The sequence below is a fragment of the Zosterops lateralis genome (assembly GCF_965231275.1).
Source record: "Zosterops lateralis genome assembly, chromosome: Z".
NCBI lineage: Eukaryota > Metazoa > Chordata > Aves > Passeriformes > Zosteropidae > Zosterops > Zosterops lateralis.
In genome coordinates this window covers 45,511,632-45,536,442 of record NC_139800.1, presented here as the reverse complement: position 1 = coordinate 45,536,442, position 24,811 = coordinate 45,511,632, and the positions used below count along the sequence as shown (strand labels likewise).

General features: G+C 41.0%; 1 protein-coding gene across 1 annotated transcript; it reads left to right on the top strand.

Moving 5' to 3' along the window:
• Positions 1–16,236: 16,236 nt before the first annotated feature.
• On the top strand, positions 16,237–22,769 carry CHRNA6 (cholinergic receptor nicotinic alpha 6 subunit; the record flags this gene model as incomplete). The annotated part of the gene is made up of 5 exons (XM_083883175.1): positions 16,237–16,368; positions 17,445–17,489; positions 18,515–18,624; positions 18,766–19,750; positions 22,647–22,769. The coding sequence occupies exons 2-5, from the start codon at positions 17,463–17,465 to the stop codon at positions 22,767–22,769; spliced, it is 1,245 nt and encodes a 414-aa protein (XP_083739301.1). The 5' UTR covers positions 16,237–16,368; positions 17,445–17,462.
• Positions 22,770–24,811: the final 2,042 nt, after the last annotated feature.

Sequence of the window (24,811 nt, the reverse complement as noted above, 5' to 3'; positions counted from 1 at the left end):
CATTTAAATTGGAATGGGCTGCTAATCTCCTTTGGCAGACTTGAAGTGCTCTCCTTCCAGATCCAAACTTAAGCCAGCCCCAAATGGTTAAAAAATCATGTTTCAGAACCTCTGGGGCTTTGGTCATTTACACTGCAGTGTCTTCATGCTTTATAATGCTGCTGATTTAAATTCTGTCAGTCCCACAGCAATCTTTTTCTCAGCACACTTCATTTGAGGGCCATCAATTAAGTAAAGAATTAAGGGGTTCAGAAAATTTTAAAAAGGATTAAAAATATTCTCTGCTAAGGAAATGGTTTTTTTGTCTGAGTGGTTCTGCTTATAGAAGGATGGCACCATTTTCTAAGGATAAAAGAGTTCTCTCCCTGTCCCTCACATAAATCAACTGGCAGTTGAAATATTTTGCAGAGGAGATATGTCATGATGAGATTTCATGGGAGATGTCACTTGGCTGCTTGCTCTTCTGAGAGTATTGTATGTCACTGCAGTCATAGCATGCTTCCCCTCACCAGGAGTTCTGTTAGGGAAGTTTAGGTTTGGCCAAATACTCCTTTAGTTCATTTTTGGCAATTTGCCTAAAAGGAAATTAAAATTTCTTGTGAGAACCTGCATGATTTTTTGATAAACTGTAGGGATGGCTCAGGTAAATAGCTTGGGGGTATTTAAAACAGCACTACGAAGGCATGTCAGCACAATTTTACAAGTTCTATAGGACTTATAGACTTATTTTTAGCAACAAGACAACAATTTTCTCTTTCAGAGACTTGCATCAGTTCCTTCTGGAGGGGAAAAAAGTTCTCTGTGAAGAATTCTGACAAAAGTCTCAGCTGGTGGGAAATCCAAGCACACTTAATGTGCTTTATTGCATGTTAAGGATCTGACATCAGTGCTGCTCTGAATCTCTGTGCTTTGACTGGTTTTCACGGAGTCTAAGGAAAAACATTTATACCATTTCTCAGCTCCACATGGAATCTTTACAGGATTATTGAGGTCTGACTAAGTTCCTGCCTGTTTCTATTGTTGATTTTTCTCTAAAATTTTTTGAGAACTCGTGTCTATAATTTTTGCCAAAAGGGCTCCTCCTGACCAATTTCCAATGAAATCTGATGAAAAACAGAAAAAGAGGCTTATTTTCAGATGGAATTACGATTGTGGATATGTCTGATTGTCCAGAAAATATCTCTTAGTGGTTCGTGCATTAAAGCCCACATTTTCATGTGCCGTTTTTGTTGGCGCCCCTGACTCCTCAGTGCTTTGGCTGTTCTAGTTGTTTATGTGACCACTGAGCTCCTCCTTGTCGTGGTTTGAAAGCAAAATGAGTGAGAGGCTCCAAGTCAGAGATACAATTTAATAAGAAGAAAGGTAAAAAGGTAAAAATAAAATAAAATAAATGCAATAACACAAAGGACCACTGACAGAGTCAGAATACAACCTGAGCAGGATGGTGGAAGCAGTCCAGATGAGGTGCTCTTCCTGAAGCAGTGATCCTGTAGAAAGGTCTGGTAGCTCTGCTCCCCTGGGAATCCAGTAGATAAGGGCTGCTTGTGCTGTCCCAAATCCCAGATTATATCCAGGTGAGAATGCTTGGCTCCCCCCCGTGGGTGGAGCATCTCACAATGGGATGAGGAGGGTGAAGTGGGTCCTTGATGGCCCATTAAACAGAGATAACTCCTGGAGGGAGTTACCTGTGAGTCATGGGCAAGGCATTGAAGGGCCATTAGCAGAGGACAGCCCAAAGGCAGGGGGCTTGGGAAGAACACTGCCCCACTTGGTTTAACAGTTGATGAAGATGGTGATAGAATAAATACTTTGTGTACATCCTACACTACAACCCAGGACACTCCTTTTCCTCCTTGCCTTGCCTCTCATGCACATTTAGAAATTGATACCTCTGAACATTGTCTGCCTGTCAGTGTATTTGTGCAGAGCTATTGCAAAGTAAATCTTTTTGACACTGGAACTTTTTCGACACTGAAATTTGGCTGCCTATGCATTATATGACTGCATTCTCTCTTCCTACTGGCATCAAGGAACTTCAGAAACCTTTAATGATGGGTTGGGAGGACAGGCAGAGAGGGAAATACTGGATTCTCTCAGACACAAACAAAATTAAAATTAAATTTTTAATACTACTTTTCTTGTTCCAGAGTAGTGATATGGTCTTGTCTTAGGTTGCAACACAAGATGTAACCAAAAGTATGTCTTCTATTACCATCTGTTAAAACCAGGTGGGGCACTATTCTTTATGTCTTCCATGACCCATCCTCCCTCCAGGGAATATCTTCTGTTAATGGGCCATTGAGTCTCTGCATGACTGATAAAATTACATCATCCCATTGTGAGATGCTCCACCCAGTGGGAGGAGCCAAGCATTCCTACCTGGATAAAAATCTGAGAGTCAGAACACCAGAAGAGTGTATTTCCACTGGATTCCCAGAGGAGGACTGAACCCATCTATACCACTACTGGACCTTCAGAGGAAAACTACACCCTTCTACAGAACCACTGCTTCAACAGAACTACATCTGTCACTCCAGGAATACCACAGCCACCATTTAATTGGACTGCTACCAACACACTCACCAACAAGGTGTCAGGTTGTATTCTGACTCTATCAGTGCTTTTTTTGTACTACTGCATTTTTCTTTTAATTTTCCTAGTAAAGAACTGTTATTCCTATTCCCATGTCTTTAACTCAGAGCCCCTTAATTTCAAAATTATAGTGATTTGGAAGGGAGGAGGTTTACATTCTCCATTCCAAAGGAAGCTTCTGCCTTCCCTAGCAGACACCTGTCTCTTCAAACCAAGACAGGTCTTTAGGAGTAAAAACAGAAAGTAAAAAGCTAAGTTAATAAGAGTAATATTCTCACCATTGCAAGGGATCAACGCTGCTCACAAAACCAAGCACAGATAATCCCAAAAAAGATTGTTTCTTCAAAATCTACAGGACACTAAGGATAAAAGCACCTCACAGACTCTGAAACAAACAGGATTAGTTAAACTTCCAGCCCTGGTTCAGATTTTTTTCCATTCATTTGCATTTAATAAGGCAAGTTCCTACACAAAATTTTGAGTATATCTTGAACATATTACCCTTTTTGCCATGTGCAAACATCCTTGCATTGTCCATAAAATGTTGTAATATCCTGGGAAGTATTGGAGAGTTGGACATGAAGAATTTTTAAGAGAAATACTAGTAGACCGCTTCAGTGTTCCAAAATAAGAAGTAAGGGCTGAAGTCTTGAGAACTTTCAAACAAAGCTTGCAACCTCTTTTTGAAATGTGTAGAAGCTGCGTCCTTTTCATTACCTGGGAAAGTGTTTCAGATTTCAGGCCAAGATAGCATAGATATTTTCAAAGGGACATTGATTAGTTTCGTTACAGTGTAAATCTAAGAAGTGAATGGCAGAATTCCTACAGACATGGATTATTTACCTCTTATATTTACAAGTTCTCTCAAATGACACTTTTTTTTTTTTTAATTGGATAGGGTGTCTGCTCTGAGCTCAACTTTCAGATTACCAGCACATTGCTAAGGCTTTCCTCCAGCACCAGCAAGGTAAATAGGTTTACTTCATTATCCAACCTCCCAAAACCTTTCCCTTTACTCAGCTTCTCTTAGGTTCTGTCTCCTGACAGAAGATTAGTAATGGAGGAATGTCAGGTTGCCTGGTCTAGACATGGTGTGTTTCTGAGGTTTATCCCAGGTATAATCTGATATGTAATTATATAAATGGATGCAGTGTCCATCACCATGCAGTGAAGCATTTGTAATTTCTGCTGCACTTATATATGTTGGGGCCAAAATATTCCAAGATACAAACCTTATTTGAGGAAATCTATCCTTCATCTTCAAGATGGTGTTCTTGCTACTCCAGATTTTGGATAAAAATTAGGATAGGTACTGTATTTAATTCATTTCCCATCTGATGGTTTTGTTTTCCATATATGTGGCTAATGGTTGAAGAAAGAATAGAGCTGTTCTTTCTCTCACCTCTGCTTCCTGCTCAAACAATATTTTTTCATCAGATATTTTTCTGTCTACTCACTGACCTGTCCAGAGGTCAATTTTTAAGAGTTTTAAAGAAAATTAAGCTTCTGTAAATTTGTTGTGAATCAATATTTGCATTAAGGGAACAACTCTAATGAGATTTGTCCCATCTGAAAAAACAACAGACAGACTATATATCTCATTTGGAAGAAGTCACATAGTTACTCAATACATATGTTAGTTCACTAATGACCATACATATACATAGCTCCTGCCTAGCTTCTACCATGCTGCTTCGTACCCCTTAGAGATCTAAAGCTGAGCAAAAGAATGGTCACAGCTGTTGAGATACTGAAAGTTTGGAGGGAAAAGATGCATACACAAAAAATAATGTTCCATCACTCCTCCAACTCATTGACCAGCCCATTTCCTTAATGACAACTGTGGGTCTTCTTTTGCAACTGTTAAGGGATTTTTTTTCACACTAACTAGTTTAAAGAGTCTTCCCTCCCCACCCCCTTTTTTTTTTCTTTCCCCAACCACCAAGTTCTCCATGGATTTTATTATTCCTTTGGAGCACACTCACAGATTTGCTAAAATAGTTAAGGTTAAATCTCAGTCCACTAGAACACAGCCTCAGAGTAGTTATTTGGCTAGCATATGACCACAACCATGAATTGTTGGATCAACAAGAGCACTGTTAGGTGTTCTCTGTTCACATAGTGCTTGAGTTCCTTGCTGTCTTGGTTTGGAAAGACAGGTGTCTGCCAGGGAAAGCTGGAGCTTCCCTTGCAATAGAGAATGTAAACCCCCTCCTGTCACCGACCACCCAGGTCCCTGGCGGGGATCTTCTGGGTGCCGCGACCTTCCCAAGTGAGTCGCCCAGTGAGAGGCGGCCTCAACCCAGGCAGCACAGGCACTCCTAAAGAGTGATCAGCTCAGTTGTGAAATTGCCAAAGCAATAAAGCCTGTCAGCTCTGGCCAGGCTGCAGCTGCCGGAGCAGCTTCTTCTTAGGCGGGGATCTTTCCAGGTGGCACAGAAGAAACCACAGGAGGCGAGGATCTTCTTTAGGAGCCTTCTTTATTATCTGGATCTGGCGACTCTCCAAAGAAGACCTCTAAGGTCCCAGAAGCTGGGTTTTCATGCTCAACTTGGGGGGGGGTGGGGTTTAGCAAAACAACCAATGGGAGACCAGATTGAAAACTTAACCAATCAGGGAAGGGATCCAAAAAGAACCAATCAGGGTACAGAACTGAGGGAAAACACAACAACCAATCAGGGGTAGGGTAATTAACATACCAGGATATAACTTTAACTGCTAACTTCAAACAAGGGGGGATTTGCTAACTGAGTTAAGGGAATTCAAGGGCTGGACGCCCTCCATGGAAGCACCAGGAGCTCCACTCTTTCAGCATTGCCCTCAGGAGCCTCCACACCCTCCCTCCAAATTCCTATAATTTTGCAATTGAGGAGCTCTAAGTTAAAGATATGGGAATAGGAATAACAGTTCCTTAGTAGGAATATTAAAAATACAAATGCAGTAATAAAAAAAAAAAAAAAAAAAAAAAAAAAAAAAACAAATAAACAAACAAATCCTGGAAACATGGACAGAGTCAGAATACGACCTGACACCCTGCTGGTCAGGGTGTTGGCAGCAGTCCAAAACAAGTCCTCCTGGAGTGACTGATGTGGTTTTGCTGAAGTAGAGATGATCCTGTAGAAGAGTCCAGTGGCAAGATGGGTCCAATCTTCCTCTGGGAATCCAGTGGAAAACACACTATCCTGCTGTGCTGACTCTCAGATTTTTATCCAGGTAGGAATGTTTGGCTCCTCTCACTGGGTGGACCATCTCACAATGGGATGATGTAATTTTATCAGTCATGCAATGAGACTCAATGGCCATTAAAAGCAGATACCCCCTGGAGGAAGGATGGGTTGTGGAAGGGATAAGGAACATTGCTCCACCTGGTTTTAACAGCTGGCCCATTAACAGAAGACACCTGCCCCCTCCCACCGGAGCCATGAGGGCAGAAATACCTCCCCAACAGTTTCAACAAATGGGAAATAGAATGCATCTTGCATCGAACCCAAGACACTTGCTCTTTTCAATGGTCTGTTATTTCATGAACTTCTAAGGGCTAAAACTGGGCATTTGCATCTTAATCCCTTTTAGGCTAGGCAATTTCAGACATTCAGTCTGGAACTCTTTACTGCAGTCGTATTCCCATAATTTTCTAACTCAGTCTGGCCCTGTACCTTTTGTTAAAAATCCTTACCCTTCCCATTCATCACACTCATTGCTATTTTATTTTCCCTAACAATATTGCTACTATATCCATTATCCCACTACAGGGAAAGGACTTGAGGAGACCCCCCCATAATCACTGAATCAAACATTTTCAGGATGCTTTGTCATACCATCCCTTTAAGCATTCCCATTTACACTTCTGCTTGACTTGGTTTTTTCCCTACTTAAGAAATGCTAAATTTCTTAGAAATAAAATGTTGGCTATACTAGCATCCCTGGAGGTAATGCATGTGTCAGTGTAGAATTTGGTGGCTTCCACAGGATCCTATCCAGGCTTGTGTGGTCTTCACATTATTTCTGCTATCCCAATTGTTTGCATAAAGCTAGAGATTTCTGCTGGCCTCTCACTGTTATTGCTCTTTAGAGTTGCTTTGTGATACTTTGTGATTTCCATGTGATTTCCATGTTCCATGTGAACATACTTTGTGATTTCCATTTGGGGATTTAGGAGGAATGGCATCTATGGCAAGGAGCTCAAAAGAGGGTACAGAAATATCCAATGCATCCTCCCTACAGTGTCAAAGTATGCTTGCAGTGAATAAAGGTATTTACGTTAGGGAAGTGTAGAAACATACATATTACAGGTTCAAAACCTACTCCTGTGAAGTGTTGCTTTAGTAGAGAATTCTTAAAAAGCTGAACAGAGGTGATTGGTTTGAAGTTTATTTCCTTGAGATGGATCAGGTTTTACCAGCCTATAATCTCCATCAAGTTACAAGAAGATTTGATCCAAGCAGTGAAGGTAAAAATAAGTGATGCTTAGTACAATGGAAGGTGCTTTGGGGATGTTTCCATCCATGATACTTTAGCTTATAAAAGATGGACCTTGGTGTTGTAGTCTGGTTACTGAATCTGCTTAGCAGACAGGATCATACACATCCATGTATGGATCATGCACATCCATGGACATCCCCATTCTTGTGCTTGGCTACTCAGTGTGTGTTGACTGCCTGACTTACTGGCTGCCCACTTGTGATACTGGTTAGCTTGTGATGAGAGTGTAATGAACCACGTATAAATGTATCTGTCTCTGAGGGTCCAGTCTTTGCAGAGTAGTGGCTGAAATTAATTAGCGAGACTGCTCTTCAGAGATGTTTTGTAAAGCAAAAGGTTTAATAAGGAAAAATAAGAAAATAGCAAACGTTACAGAAAACAAAAGATGAGCCACACACAGGTGTCTGAGAAACCTCAGACATCCTGGTAAAAACACTCCAAAAAACTTCTTACTTTCTTTGGGCCCCTTCTAAATACTGAATGTTTTAGGAGGGACAATTTGGCTTGCTGCCAATAAGATACTGGGTTTGAAGAACAGTGACAAGGTCCAATAGGTGCTTATCTCTTGCCCCTGAGCCAATTACAATTAGAAAAACACAGAACTCTTTAGTTAAACTTCCTAAAATGTCTAAAGATAAACTGAAACTCCCTATTCAGAAATGCCTGGTGGGGGTGTGGAGTGCATTACCATACACTCCAGAGCTGGGGCAGCAGGGGCAGACTCATAGAGGTGCTGTGATTCAATTTCTTTAATACAAAAGAAAAATTAAGAAAGGACTTTCTTACAAGGCAAGCTACCTGAACTGAAGAAATCCTGTGCTCAGTTTGTGGAAATGCCCTAATCAATGCAAGCTTCAAGCCTCTTCCCACACATCATTAAAACATTTAAAATCTGACTTTAAAAAAAAAAAAAAAGACTTTAATATACAAAACCCTGCCTGAAACATGAGCACATTATTCTGCATACAATAGCCATTGGCGTTCCATCTTCACTCATACTTCACATCCCCTGCACACTGGAAGCCATTGGCCAGTGTCTGATGGATCAGAGGCCAGACATTGTTGGGGTAGGAGGTCCCAGAGCATGAGAGAGGCCAAAGGCCAGGATGTACACATGGGTGAGATCCAGGCTTTGCTGCAGGGAGTGTAAACGTACTGCACAGGGTGTGACACTTGGCAAGCTGGACTGTACTAACACTTTAGCAAAGGACAGTGTCCTGGAAGGGTTCTGTGACAGCTGATCACTTCCAATAAGGCAGTGAAAGCTCGATTCCTAATACTGTTCTGATAAATGGTTTATTAGCCTGATTTATTGTAGTAATATCAGAAGTTGAAACAGAACAGTGAATTCCAACACCATTCAGGGCTAACACAGATTAACAGCAATCTTTTACCTCTATGGGACTGCAGTTGGCACATATTAGGCAGGTACAGCTGCTGTCAGTATTGCTTCTATGAAGCTGTAGGAAATTATCATGTGTGAGGAAGGTGAGAAGTGGAACACAGACCAAGAGCCCATCAGAAAATCATTTGCCTGAAGGTTGCCTTCACTGAAGTGGAGGAGAAGGGATAGGGCTGTGAGAATGCAGTTCAGGAACAGAGCAGGAGTAACCAAGAAAAACAGCTGAGAAGGGGTCTGGGTAATGGTCTTAGATGGGAGAACATAGAAAGCAATGATTTTCTCTGCCTTAGTAATAGATGCACAATTGTTAGTGAAGGTTAACTCTGACAACACAAAATAGTAGAATTTTGGTTTTGCCTCCAGAAGGTGTAAATCTTTGTGACCCTTTTGCCCAACTACTTGTGTGAAAAATGTCTCCTGGGGAGTCCTACTTTGAGCCCAGTGCTTGCTGAGTCAAACACTTCTCTCAGAGGATTGTGACAGGTGGCCTCTGCCTCCCTGCCTAATGTCTGCAAAGCCTGGAATAGTTGAAAAGTCTGCTTTATTTCTACAGTTAACTGTCTTGAAAGATCTGGAAGGTGATGGTGTCCAAATGCCATGAATCAGAGCAGAGTATTTTAAGGTAAAATACCAGTGTTCACATGCTGATGAATTGCCCATGCAGCACAGACATGGAAAAACACTAGTCCATATAAACTTTTCAAGCTAAACTATTCCTTCATCACTCAGAACCTAGGGAGCTTCATGAACCAGCCTTTAGAGATTGTCCTTCCTTCAATTGCCTCCTCAATTTAAGTATCTGCTATTCTCAGAAATCTCCCATCTGTGAGCTTTAGCAAGTTTCCTGTTTACCTTAATTCAGATAATGCTCAAGATATCCATGGCTGACTACAGAATTATCAGTCAGATGGCAGGACTTGACTGATTCTTTCACCATTCCATTACAGTTTCCTTCTGCCACTGTCCTTTTTACTAGCAGTAGATGTCCTATGCCCAAGGAAGCACTGTGTGTGAATATGCAAAGAGGACCAAGCTCTAGATGAATTGGTTGATTCCATAATAGCTGTCTTCTTGCAAAAGCAGTAAGTAGCAAGTAGACATAAAGTTAAATGCTGCTGAGGTCTCACTGAGCCGTTTCAGGGAGGCACTACAAGCAAATGTATAGATAGCCCTGAGCAAGAAACCAGTGAGAAGTGGCTCAGATCCCCCCAGTGCTTCCAGAGCAGCAAAGGGTGAAAAGTGCCCCTAGTGCAAACTCACTTGGCTAGTGGTAGTTAGCAAAGAGTTGGCAGACTGTGAACTTCTCCACTGGATGCAGGGGCTTCTCAGCAAATGATCAGGACATGAGTATCTCATGACAGAAAAATTGTTTGTCACAGAGCTGTTTATAACTGTCCCACTGCAGGGTAATCCATTGCATTGTCAAATTCTACAAACAACTCGGATACAGCTCTCTAACAAAGGACCACTTGGCTCAAGAGGAAGAAGTCAGCCATTCAGACCTAAGCCTGACTCCAAATGGATCTGTCATTAGGATTGCAAATGCCACCAGGGTGTATGCCTTCAGCTCCTGGGTGCATAGGCAACCCTCCAAATGGGTCATCTTTTTGCTTTTTTGCACTGTCAATTCCATGCAGCTTTTACAACATCAAGCTCCAGTTGTGAAGTGTATCTATGTGCTAGAAACGTTTTTTGGTGGGCAGATTTTGTGCATCCCTGCAAGCTGCTTGCTCTGTTTTTCCTGAGCCACCTTACCTGAAGAAAAGAAACCTGAGATTTTTTTCTAAGTGAATATATGCTTGAAGGGTGAAAATACATGTGAAAGGATTAATTCAGCCTTTTCTTCCACACTTAGTGAAAGAAAGATGAAAACCTGTCAAATATATGCTTTCTGTTTGAGCCTGGAATTTTGATGCCTCTTTTTAATATTAGATTAAACTAGGTACCTTCCCAAGCAGCAATGATTCACAACTTTTTGCTCTGCTTCCAGCTGGCATCCTTGCGGTGAAGCAATACCTCAGCTGGTCTCCCTGCATTCTCCATTTTGATGCCTCATCAGCTGCTTGTCATGACTCAGTTTGAACTTTGCCTTCCTCGTCAGCCTTTCCCAAAGGCAATACCCTGCAGCATGGTCTCAGGAGCACAATCCCTCCTGTCATCTGTTCACTGAATGACTGGTATTGCCTCCAAATTCAGCCTGCTTCCCCAGTCCCTTGGTCCCCATAATAAAGCAGTTCTTTCCCTCAAATGTGGCAGTAAGGATCATCTTTGCCAGCTGGCCTTGCACTGCTCTCCTCTCTGGAGGGGAAGTACGCTCATTACCCTCATCTCTGAAGACATTTCAGTCTGCAGACGTGCATGTGCTGATCTGTTAACTTCTCCCACTTGATTCCTTGGCCTTGTACATTTTTGGAAATAACAAAAATTTTGAGAATGTCAAAACATTTTAGGTTGGGGTGAATTTGTTTTCAAATTGTGTCTGACTATCTTACCATATGTCATCCTTCTAGAAGCACTGGATTTTACCAGGAGTGCATATGCCATGACTGCAGCCAGCCATAGGCATCCTGTGATGCCACATGGCTGGGTAATTCTGTTAGCCACAGTGCACCACAGGCATATCAGTTCAAGAAAAAAGTATGAACTTCATTTGGTAAGGTGAGGAAACTGCAAGTTTATGGACCTGTACTATTAACACCATTTTAATAAACATTTCAGCTTGGGGAAAAATTGGCGTAAAGCAGATATTTTTTTTTTTTTTTTTTTTTTTTTTTTTTTTTTTGTAGTAGTAGTAGTAGTAGTTTTAACTTTTTTTCCTAGGAAAATGTTGGCAAAATGGAAATTTAAAAGACAAATCACCATGCTGGAACCCGCATTTTCATTTTAAAATTATTTGCAAGGAGAATTTATATCTAACTTCAGCTTAGAGATGCCTCATAGCCATGCTTTGTGGTCTGCACTGACATTGCTTTTGAGAGGGCAAAATTACTCCCAGATTTCCAAACACTCATGGTTTTGTTTCTTTTGCTTTCTCCTCTCTCTGCAGAAGCCTCCCTCTCTCTAACGAGCTCTGGAGTAAGGCTGGTGTCTGTAATCCTTTAAGGTTTACATTTCATTCCTCAAAACTTGTCCTGGGCAACTTGGTCCACTTCAGGGATCTTCTTTGTGCACTCAGCTCATTCCTAAGTCTTTTCCTTCCAGGCAGTCCTCTTCCTTTCTATCCATATTTTTGCAATTTCTATACATGACAAATTACTTTCTTACTCTGCGCTGCAGCTTTGCTTCTGTATTTTGTAGTATTGAAGTAAATAAAGTTAAAAAGACTCCTGGTTATGTGTTGAAAGTTTAAGGTGTTAAGAACTAATAATTGTATCCTCTTGATTGTTGTGTAGCAAGTGTATCGATGTTAGGAATAGTTTGTAATTGTAAGCCCCTGTGGTGTGGCGGTGGGGAGCCGCCCCTGTGGTCTCCCTGCAGAGGCGGAGGACACGTTCGCTCTTTGGGCACCGCCGGCCGCTCCCCGCGGGAGCCACCCGAGTCACGGCCACCACCTCGGGGAGGGGAGGGGCCTTGTTCTCCGTGCCCGCCCTCCCCGGAGGGGGCCGGAGTGTGGCCGCTTCTCCCTTCGCCCTTCAGCCCCGCGACAAGTCCGCGGTCTCGGCAGCAGCGCGGGGCCACCACTGCCACCGCCGCCACCACCGCCGCCCGCCTGCGCCCCGTCGGCATTCCCTGCTGGCGTCTGCTATGGAAACCAGGGGAACCCCCATAAAGCCTCGCCGTGAGTCAAGACCTAATTGGCACCAAGAGTCCCCAGCCGAGACAAACCGACGCAAGATCCGGACCCACAAAAGACAGCATTGAACTATCTGTGCCCTAAAGTGTTGGCAGACAGTTTTTCTGCATCTCGCTGTAACTTTAAGAGTGCCCGAGAAGGGGGGGGGAAATACCCCTGGATGGGGCCGGCCTGGGTGGGTTCAGGGACACCTGCGAGGGCGGGTTCCCGGCTCTGCAGTGGCTGAAGCTGCAAAGCCAATTGTCCCTTCTCCTCAGCGGTGGACCAGGGAGAGCAAGGGCGGCTCAGACCATCCCTCAAGCTACCCCTTGAGAGCTGATCAATAAAGGCATCTTAAGGAGAAAGCATTGTCTCCTGCCCATTTTTAACAGTATAAAGGACATCCTTTTTTCATTTTATGGCTTTTTTTTTCTTCTCTCTACACTTACCCAACAATGTAAGTGCATGAAAATATAGCAGCATTTCTGTTTTGATCAAATCATTCATGCTGGATTAAGCACACATAAAGGAGATTCCCTATCCAAGCTGCTTTCTGGGTAGCTGGATGGCACTAAGTAACCTGTGGTGCCTTCCACCCCAGTGCAGCTAAACAGGACCCTGAGTTTCTCAGATCCTTTTCCTACAGATTCTTTTCAGGCATTCTCGTTGCAAGGATTTGTGTACTGAACACCTGAGGAGGGAACATGCATCAACCCCTAAAGAATCATGAGATCAGGGTTTTTCTTAGCTTCTGTAATTAAGAGAACACTCTGTTGCAGAGAACTTGGCTTGTAACAGCACCTGGTGAATTTTTTCTTTATTCTGCTTTTCCATTTCCACACTAGCATACTGGCACAGGAGACTGCACACACAAGGAAAAACACAGTTCAAAGAATTGATGTTGTAAGCTGACTTGACTGTCAGGAAAGAACTAAGCATGCTTAGTTGCTCCTGTCAGATGGCAATAATAAGTCTACTTGCCTTGGATTTATTCACTGAGAATACTGTAACGCAATTCTATCACTCAATGCTGTGCTTATTTCAAGGTTTGTATGGCTTCTGGTAGACATGTTAAAACCATATAACTTCCATTTCTATCACCTGAAGAATCAGTCCCCAGCTAAGAAACTGAAGCTGTTTCACCTCTGTGTATTCCGACAGACTCACTCAGGTGATCACCTTTAGCACGATTAGAGTTCTTAACCCTTGGGTGAAGGGCTGAGTGAATGCTCCCCCTGCTCCGTGATGGCTATCCTGTGTCTTGCCTTCCCTCTCTCTCCTGCACTCTTACACATTCCCTGAGGCAGGGGTGTGGGTGACTGGAAATGTGAAGTCACCTGATAAGATGCTGCCTGACTCTCTTCGCTCTGCGCGGCACAAGCTCTCCTTGCATAGTGATAGTGAAAGCAACTCTGCAAGGCTTTGCTCAGCAGGCTACAGAGTTTGCTGCAGATGCAAACCAGAAATCCGTCCTTCTACTGCCTACTTACCATCAGGAGGGTTATATGTCTTCTTGCCTCTTGTTTCTTCCCCTAAACCTCTGTTCTCAAAAGGAAGCTCTTTTCTGCTGCTAGCCATGCATCCTGAGACACAGCTATGTTGCTGTTGCTCTGCTTTCTGTGTGTGGGCTTTCGTGTTAGCATCCTTGATTAAAGGTAGGCTCTCTTTGATATGAATTTCTAGAATAATTTCTAGTTACTGTCTCTGCTTCTGTTTTCTTGAATAAATTCAATGTAAAGCTTACACCAGCTATTTCTAACCTGAAATCTGTAACATTTCAACAGTATTTGAAAAGAGCTAAAACAATGCTAGCTTTCCAATGTAAAACTCTTCATTTTTGTTTGATAACTAATGGAAGAATTATTTCTAGAAAACAGTGGAAATGGATTAGGGGTCCTAGTAATTTCATTTGGTGCTTGAATTTGCATGTGCTTAAATAATGCAGACTACAGATGTGCATGGTCAATACTCACACTTTTAAAAGTGAGAACTTGATCTATTGTTGTTCTCTATTTTTTATGATCTGTGTTCTAAATATGCTGCAGTCATTTCTATTCAGAACTCTCAATGAGTTTAGCAGGATTTTTTGCTTTTAGGACACACTTGTTTTGAAAGTCTCACTTCTGCAGATGGCCAAGATGTTAGCAAAACATAAGAAACTGTCTTAAAGCAGCACCATGAGATAAGACCTAAATACTTGTCTTGCTTTGTTACTTTATTTTAAAGCATGTGTCTATTAAGAAGACAGTGGAAAAATTTCAAATGAAACATGATTTTAGATGCATTTATTTTAGTCATGAGATTTCATGCTCCCACAGTAATGTACTTCTAATCACAGTGCTATGGGTGGTGATGATGAAATCTGGAAAGAAAATTCTAGTAAAAATTTAAAAACTTGATGTTTTATTTCATCCTTTCAGCATCACTCAGAGAAGACACATGAATGTCTATAAAGTTTGGACACTTTTATGTCATGTATTTTTCCATTCAAAAAATAACTAAAAATTTTCTTTCCAGATTTCATCATCACCACCCATAACACTGTGATGCATAGTGTGTCACATATATGTAAGTGACCAGTAACCAACATTTCATCTTGCAGTTATGATAATCTCCTGAAATTACAGTATGTTTTCTATTACCTTAGAGAGAAAATATCTTTTCCAAAAACAGGGGAAGACAGTCTAATCATGAAAGCATACTGAGACGCACTATGTCCCTGCAGGACATCTGCACCTGCATAGGCCCTTGTGTTCACTGAAGGATATGTAAATTGCAAATTTATGTCCTATGCTATGCCAGGGACCATGCTGCTTGGCACAAACCCCTTTTATGTTTAATATTTGCAATCATAAAGGCTTGTCCTGGTGCTTCTCTGATGTGTTCTAGTGTAGTCTGGGACTAATAAAAAAAACTTAAAACAATGAGTCTGAAAATATTTTTTCTGCATTTGTATCACTAATATCTTCGGGATCATCTTATAGTTTTGATAAAACAGCTGTGCACATGAGAAGGAAATTCTAAATCTTGACCTCTGAAAGTATTTTTGTTTTAGGTGCTGAATTACAATAATGTATTTGTAATAGGAAAGTTATTCAATCAAATTGTTCTTTTGAGTTGATGTTGCTAGAGCAAATAAAATTTAATATTTTCCTTTTGAAATCAAAATGTATAGCCTTTAACACTGAAAATAACTGTTTCAGGTTTGGACTATGTATAACAGGTTAGGAGCATTGTTCTTAACTCTGCAGTGAGTCAACTCAGTGCCTGTCAAATACCTTGTGTCTTCTAAGCCACATGGTCTGTTCTTCATTAATGAGAGGTTACAGACGTGATCTGCTGGTTCCCAAAGAACAGATGCATGCTATTCTCTAAGAAATGCTAATATTTCCACTTTTTTTGTTCATAGAACTTAATAAATGAACTTTATGCAAACAAAAATTGTGCTATCTAAAGAGTGGAAGAATCAATTGTAAGGATAAAATGCAGTCATAATGTTTAAGATTAGGAGGCATCATTGTAGTTGGCTAATCACCTGATAGAGATTTTAATACAGTAGTTGCAGCCTCAGGCTTTTCATTTCTAAGTAGCTGTGCTTTTCATAAACATCTTATTTTACCAGGAAGACTCACAAAGATTAAATCTGTCACATTTTGACTTCTTGTATTTCACATCACCTTTTTCCACTTTGGTGTGACACCAGAGTGGGCCAAATGGGGGCTGATAGGCTAAATACAGCTTAGGAGATACAACCTCTGAAGCCATTATCTCACTATTTGAGTAAACAAGGAGTAGCCAACATTCTGCAGGAGTTACCCTGCTTGCAACTGACAGCATACTGGCAAACTCTCCTCTCTGTGCTCTGGTGGCTTTAAACGTGGTCACAAGCACAAGATCCAGAAATACACCATAAACTAATATGTTATCCAGCACCACCTTCTCCTTTCTCTTACCTGTGTTCTTTATCTTTACCAATACAGATACCACAGCCTGCAAATCAGAGGAACGGTTATTTCACAAACTCTTCTCCCAGTACAACCAGTTCATTAGGCCAGTGGAAAATGTGTCTGATCCTGTCACTGTGTATTTTGAACTGGCTATTACCCAGCTTACAAATGTGGTAAGACTCACTACAGAATACTGGTGAGCTTTGGGGAGGTTGTAAGCACATGGAAATTGCTGAAGCAGGAGGTGTAATTTTGATGGCTGCATGTACCCACAACTCTCCTAGCTTTCATTTAATATGTATCTAAGTGCACATGCACAAAGACTTTTGCAGTTCTTTCAGTCAGATGAGTTGTTCCAGTTGCCTGAACAAGTGATTTGAATGACTCAGATTCATTTCCTTACTCTGTAGCATCAAACCCCTCTGCTTCAGGTAGCAGACTCCAGAGCCCAGGGCAGAAGTACTGAATGCCCTCCCTTCACAAGGTTAGCCCATTCCAGAGGCACCTAGCGTGTCCATGTTGTGTGTAGCATGTGACCAGGTCTCCTGTGTGGCTACTGAATTTTCCTAGTAGTTCTGAGGGGAAAAAATCTTCTCCTTTTTTGCATTCTTTTTTCAATCTATTAATTTCAAAATGATTTAAGGGAAAAGTGGAAGAGTGGTGCTTTAAATCATGGAGGTGAGGATGAATGTTGCATGTTGGGGCAAACAGGCTGGGCAGGAGAGAGACAATGTGGAAGAAGCAAAGCATGACCTTTCTGATTCATGACTGATTGGCAATTGCAGTAAGTGACTGTAAAAAGAGGGTCTCTGTGTAACAATTACCGAATTTAGAGGTTTGCATAGAAATTCAAAACACTGTGATACAGACCCCATTTTCCTTGAATTTTGATCAATTCTGTATCAGAGCTTTTAAACACTGAATCCAACAAAATACACAGCCACAAGAAGAACATTATTCCTCTGGTACAAGTCAGAGCAACTCTAGGTTGTGTGCTCTCCTGATGCTCAAATGCCTGGCAGAACAGTGCACCTTTCTGTATATCTGATATAAAACATGATTCTTTAGTGAAGTTTTACTGATTTTTTAGTAGGGTTTCACATGACAGTGTACAATGTGTAAAGCTTTTGAAAGATGCTATAGAAAAATCTGCTATCGGTTAGCGTGAAATTATCTTTTCCAGTTTTATGAGCTAAGTTATTTACCATCTCAGGATACTATAACTGTTTATGCCTGTGTTTTTTTATAGGATGAAGTCAATCAGATTATGGAAACAAATTTGTGGCTAAGACATGTAAGTGACTGTGTTGCATTTCTCATGCATTTTGAATTGAAATTATGAAATGTGTGTTACTCGTAAGGTACATCTATAGAATAAGTTTTTGTTTTGTAACAAGGATCTTTAAAAAGAATAAGGAGAAGCCCCACAATTGAAAAAGTAATTTTGCCATTCTTTTTACCTAGAAGTTACATCTTTTTTCTTTTCTGTGGGATTTATTCTTCCCCGACTTCATGATGATTGATTTTCTTCTGGAAAATCTAGCTGGATGTACTCCTTAAAGAGTGATATTTAAAATATGCAGCTCTGCAGCCCTAGGTCATCCCCACCAAAATATTTACTAGAAAAAGGAACATACCTCCATTATTCCTGATAGTTCTAGTGTTTTTACATAGATAAGGATCCTTAGAGGACCTAAACTGCTGAGAAAATATAGCTAACTTGCTCCATTTTTTTCAGGCAGTGGTCCATGCAAAGTTTTCTGTAAAAGAAAGCTTACTGTACTGTACTTACAGTAGGTGAGAGACCATGGAGCATGCCTCCATGATAGGGCAATAGACAGCAAAGCAGGAGAGCTGCTGTGTGTCCCTTGCTGCCCTTACCTGGTATTTCAGTAGCCCTGTGGTACCAATGCTGTCTTCTGGCAGCAGCTGCCTGTTCGTGTGCAGCTGGGCCAAACATGGGGGTGCTCACCCCCTCTGGTGCTGTCCTCCTCTCCCACAGCACAGCCCCTATTTTCTCTCTGCGGTGAAGAGATGACCTTTCATAGACAAGGCTCTCACAAGAGAGAGGAGAGATCTCAGCATCCAGCAGTTCGTAGCAATTGGCATCCCATCACAGAGAAGAGAGTAGCAATCCGTGGGAGCAGTATTCACATGTATCCAGTGTTTCTCCAGGTTATGGCCTTGCTGTATTTTGGACCATTGTCCCTTTCTCCACATGCTACACTTTATCATAGTCTTATCATTTTACAGGAAGATCTGAGAAAGATATTTGTTGATAATTTAAGGTTTTAAAATTCTTGTCTGTTCTTCTTCCAGATTTGGAATGACTACAAACTGCAGTGGGATCCCAGACAATATGATGGCATTGAATTTGTTCGGGTACCAGCAGATAAAATTTGGAAACCAGATATTGTCTTGTATAATAAGTATGATGATTCATTTTACCCATTTTATTGATTCATTTGAATTCTTCTCTGAAAAATATCTCCTTGCAGCACCTATGAAAACACCCATTACATTTTACTTTCATGGTAATTTTTTTTCTTTTGCTTCATTTGTCTTTGCAGTGCTGTGGGAGATTTTCAAGTTGAAGGCAAGACCAAAGCCCTCCTTCGCTATGATGGAATGATCACCTGGACCCCACCAGCTATTTTTAAAAGCTCCTGTCCTATGGATATTACATTTTTCCCATTTGATCATCAGAACTGTTCACTCAAATTTGGCTCATGGACCTATGACAAAGCCAAAATTGATCTTCTGATCATTGGATCTAAAGTAGATATGAATGACTTTTGGGAAAATAGTGAATGGGAAATAGTTGATGCTTCTGGCTACAAACATGATATCAAATATAACTGCTGTGAAGAGATTTACACAGATATAACATATTCCTTTTATATTCGAAGGTTGCCAATGTTCTACACCGTAAATCTGATAATTCCCTGTCTTTTCATCTCATTCCTCACCGTGTTAGTTTTTTACCTACCATCTGACTGTGGTGAGAAAGTTACTCTTTGCATCTCTGTGCTTCTTTCTTTGACTGTATTTTTACTGGTGATCACAGAAATAATCCCATCCACCTCTTTAGTAATTCCCCTAGTCGGTGAATATTTACTCTTCACAATGATATTTGTGACTCTGTCAATTGTCATCACAGTGTTTGTCCTCAATATACATTATAGGACTCCGACAACACACACAATGCCCAAATGGGTAAAGACCATCTTTCTTAGCCTTCTCCCCAAAGTCCTATTGATGCAGAGGCCACTACAACAGCAGAAAAAGATCACCACCAGAAAAAACAAGAAAGTATCAGACAGCAAGTTGGGCAAGTCAAAGCACAGCAAACACAAAGACACAAAACTGCACAAGGAGCAACGGTGTAGTCATTGTGATAAGGCAACTGAACTCTCTACTCTCAAAAGACAGCTGAGCCATCAGTCACTGAAATGGATGGCAGAGCACGTGGAGTACTCCCCAGAGGTGAAGGATGTCATTAGCAACATCCACTTCATCGCAGAGAACATGAAGTCTCAAAATGAAACCAAAGAGGTAAGGGGGGTAACCATCCCACCATCCCATTAGGGCTTGTCTGATTGTGTTGAAATCAGTGGGGATGACAAGGGGGATTGTCTGTGTTTAAAGATCAGGGGCTAGGTCAGCAGGGCACATGATCTCGTAGGAGTCTGTTACAGACCACCTAGGCAGGATGAACAGGCAGATGATGTATTCTACAGGAGGCTGGAAGAAGTATCATGTTCACCAGCTCGTGTTTTCATAGGGACTTCAACTTGCCAGGAACCTGCTGATAAGCAGCACAGAACACACAGTAGAGAAGAATCAGTCTAGGAGTTTCCCAGAGTGTGTGGAAAATAATCTTCTGACACAGGAAGCAAGCAATCCAGGGAAGGTGCCCCACTGGACTCATTGTCTGTGAACAGAGAAGGACTAGTAGGAGATGTGACAGTTGGAGGCCCTGGACACAGCAACCACAGAATGATAGAATTTTCAGTTTGGGGTAAAGTTATAAGAGGTGCCAGCAGAACTGTGTCTCCAGCAGCTAGACTTTGGCCTGTTTAAGAAATTGATTCCCAGAGTCCCTTTGGAGTGAGTTCTGAAGGTCAGAGGAGTCCATGAAGGCTGGACAAGGTTTAAGAAGGAAATGCTAAGGATACAGATGCAGTAAGACAAGTTGCTGGGGAAGAAGACCATATAATGGGTTTGCTTGTGTGAGATCTTTTTTCCCCCCCCGTATTTTGGATTTCTGTTATGGAAAATGTGCATGTTGACATTTAAAGGATTCTGGGGCCACATGCTCATATGTAGACACAAGCAACTAAAAGAAGCTGCAAAAGAATTTCCTGACAATGAGAACTCACAAGGAGCAGAAATTCTCTGACACTTCAAGATATTTTTACAAGTGTTTAGAACCTAATGAAACATATCTCTTTGATCTGTCATGGAATTTCTGCTTTTAGTTTTGAAGTTTTTTTATATGCTCTATGATGGTAAAATCCATTTCAAAATGGATTTTAATATACAGCTGAGTACTGCTGTATTTATATTGGAAATCACAAAAACTTTGTAAGGGAAATGTTGATATGCCTACTTTCTATCAGAATATTTTGTTGAAATTCATATAACTTCTGTGAAACCTAAAGATTACCTTTCCCCCTTTTTCTTTATGCTCCGCAAAAAAAATTTCACCTGAAAGCAAAACATATAAATTTCTGAATAAAGGAGTAGAGTTAAGCTGCTGACTGAATTAATAGAGTGAGCATGTACTACATGCCAGCCTGGAGCAAAAGACAGGAATCTATTGCCATAGCCTCTATGGATAGGGATTGAGCTGAGCCCTGCTTAGTACCTATGGCCTTAGGGCTTTGCTTAACCCAAACATTTCTGCTCTGCTTTCATTAGCAACAAGCTGCATAAAACATATCCATGTACTATTCAGCTGCTTTCTCTGATGCTCTCCCAAAAATAAGTTTTGCATGCAGTCATCCAAATATCTTGCTGTCTTGATTATAAAGCTCAGGAGAAGTCCTCCTTTGCTAGTTTCCTTGATTTGCATCTTGCAAATCTCTTCTGCCACATGAAATTTTATTCTTAGTCTAGTGTGTTCATGAGCAGCTTTGTATCTTACCTTTCAGAACATACTAGAGATGGAAAGCATGATTTTTCATTTACAAAAATCCCCTTTTCAGGGAAAAAAACAGGATTTGTTCTCAGGCAAGCACTGAGAAAAATTATTTCAGAGGCTGCTTCTGCCTTAGCCAGATACACAAAGCAATATGAGAGGTGTTATGTACTGGTCCTATATAAATAAAAGCCATTTTAAAATTGTAGAAACATTTACAGCTGTTGGAGTTCTTCCTGTATATTCCTTATGCAAAGTACAGCTTCCATTTCTGATTTTCAGAAGTCTTCCAAGGTTCTTCCCTGACTACCAGCCTGTCATGTTACTATCATGCCACCCTCTTTTTCATAACATCCCTATCACTCAACCCAGCACTAATGACTATTACAGCTATCCTCTCAGTAGCCCTGGGAGGCTGAATAGGATTAAACTAAATACAAACTTGAAAAGTTTTACTTTACTTATCTGTTTCTCACCTGGGCTGAATTGCCATTATTATAGTTTACAACTTCAAACTCACCCTACTTAAATTTTAATAATTTTATAATAAAATTGGGAAAACAAGTGGAAGATCCCTCAGCAAAGAGCTCTTAACTAGTCACTAGTTTATATGTTTGAATGTTCTACCCATGCAGTGTTTCTTGTGCAGTACAAGTTTAAAAGTACAGTTTAAAGGACAGCAACTTCATTGAATGTGGTTCTAAGGTCTGTCTCTCAGCCATACAAAATTCACTCTGTCCTGCTTAGCACATGACACTGCAGTTTGCTCAGTTGGAACCCTTGCTTTGCCATAGTCCATGTGTCCACATGTCCAGTTTCCTGAAATCAGTGGGGCTTGATTGGCAAGACAGTGTTTCAAATCAGACCCGAATGGCAAACTGTGTCTTGTGTGGACTATCAGGATAAATCCTCCAACAGGGTTTAGTGATGTGCAGCTGTGGTGGCTGTGCCTGCTGTTAAACCACACCATTCTGCATGCAGTATATGCTCAGGTCCTGTTGGTTAATATTAACATCACAACCATGGATGTGCTACCCTCAGACTCAAATATTTAGAACAACTTAGCAGGTTAGGACAGTGTTATATGTTCTCAGCCAGAAGTGGTAAAATGCCATGAGAAAATCAGCCCCCTTTGAAGAGACTTGAAAACTGCAACAACTAGAGGCATGACAAGCAACATTCCTGACTTGCATGTGTGTTCTTCCTCACATTCAAAAGCACAAGGGGCATTTCTACTGCATAATGTCAATGCACAATTGTATGTAACACTACATGTAATTTATCCTTCTTTTTTTTATTCTTTTGCAGGTGGAAGATGATTGGAAATATGTAGCTATGGTGATAGACAGAGTATTTCTCTGGGTATTTATAATCATTTGTGTGTTTGGGACTGTAGGGCTCTTTATCCAGCCACTAATAGCAGAGATGTAACTCTATCCATTGCTTTTTCACTATCTTGTCAGCACCCAGCTACAGAGGGTCCCAGAATAAGAAAGTTTGTGTTTACAGTTATGTCTGAAATCAGACAGATTTTACGCATTTTAATCATATTTGAAGACAGACAGACTTAACACTAGAATATGGTTATCATGTGAGACATACCTTTGAAAATTATGTGTTTCTAAAATCTTTTAAAATTAGTTTGATCTGCCATTTACCTTTCCATGTGACTAAAGTCCCTTTTACTTCCTGATAATGAGTACCAAGACCTTGATGAGCTTCAGTAGGATTTCTAAGTCACATATCTCATCAGGTAAACTGTGGTCCTAGTCCACAGGTTCTGCACTGAAAACTCTTGCTTGCTTAGGCTCAGACATAAACCTAATGAAGAAGGGTTTGTCCCTGTATATCTACTTGTCGTAGACAGAATTGGTTTGACAGCACTGGATTGGTCTGAGGTTTTGTGTTTTTAAAACGCAAGACCAACCTACATTATGCATATCTCAGCAGAAGAGAACTGGATACCGTGAATCCTATGCAAAGCTGAGCACCTTGTTTCAAACAGCTGTGCAGCAGTGTTCTGTTTCGTGGCTCCTCATGGGTCTGTGCTGTGTGTGCAAACCTGTAACTGTTAGGCCATGCCCTTTGGGGCTGAGGTTGCTGCTCTGTAATCAAGTCCTAGTCCTACTGTGCTTCCTCCTGAAACACTTAGCAGATGTGTTCCTGATGTGGTTTCTATAAAATGTTGATGCTTTACCCATAAGTCCCTCATTTGTTTATATTCCTTTAAGTTTTGTGCTGAAAAGTTCTTCTTTAAAAGGCACTACTACAATTAAACCAAATGGCTCCAAGAATACAAAGCCCTTCAGAGCCTCTAAATTTAACTGTATCGTGTCAATGCAGTTTTTTCAGTGTCTGCTGTGCATCAGTCTCTGCTCTGAACATCTTACCTGTAAAGTAAGACTCCCTGTTTCTGAAGTCAGTGACTGGCCTTTTACTCCTTTTTGATGTTTCATAATAAAGAGAATAGGAATGAATTAGTGTATATGTTAGAGGTAAAGATGGACTGACAAGAATATAACTGTCTTCATCCATCCAGTCATGACTGTAGAAGAACAAGTAGAAGAAAACTATTATTTTCTGTAACCCTCTGAATGTTGTTCAATTATGTAGTGGCTGACAGACAGATGTATGAAAAAGCATGCTTTATTTTGTCAGCCTGTCAATTAAATGTCACTCCTGAGATACACCTTCTTGAAGAATTTGTGATTTGGGGTTTTTTCAGATCTCCTGTTGTGAAATGTGTTTGTAGGTGCTACTAAATGACATTTACTATACTGGCTCTTTAATCAGAAAGAAGGTGAGGGAAGAGAAAAGAAATTTGAGAATTAGAGGTGAATTCTGGGCCTAAAAACTTCATTTCTACAGAAAAGACATCTGACTCCCACCATTCACTGTTACCCTCTATGACCATCCAAACCATGAAAATATTGTGGCATTGCACTGATGTCTTAAGCATGGCAGCTACAAACCCACAGCAAATAATCTGACTTCAGCAAAATCCCTGATTTACAAAGTAATCTTCTGTCTCCCTTTAGTGTACTATTTACCCTTCCTTTCTCCAAATCAGTAAACATTTGGAGCCATCTCTTGCAATCTGTTTGGCACATTCAGTACTGGGAGCCTAATGTACTGCTGTCAGCTTTATGAAAGCACTTGACTTATTAGAGAGAGGGGAGATGGGGGATACAAGAATTGTATCAGCATGTCACCTTGAAGAAGGCTCCAGTAGCGGTGCCTCTGCAAGCAGGCATGGAAGAGCCCAGACAAAAATGACATTTTTCCTTGCCCCAACACTTGTTGAAAGTTGAGGAACCTTCTAAATGGAATAACAAGAAAAGTTACAACTGGATCCATTCCAGATGTTGACTTGGGTCACACACTGTGCACAGCCACAGGGAGGGACTATTCTCACCCCATCAGCTCCAGAGTCACATCAGCAACACCCCTTATCAATATGTCTCAGTGATGAG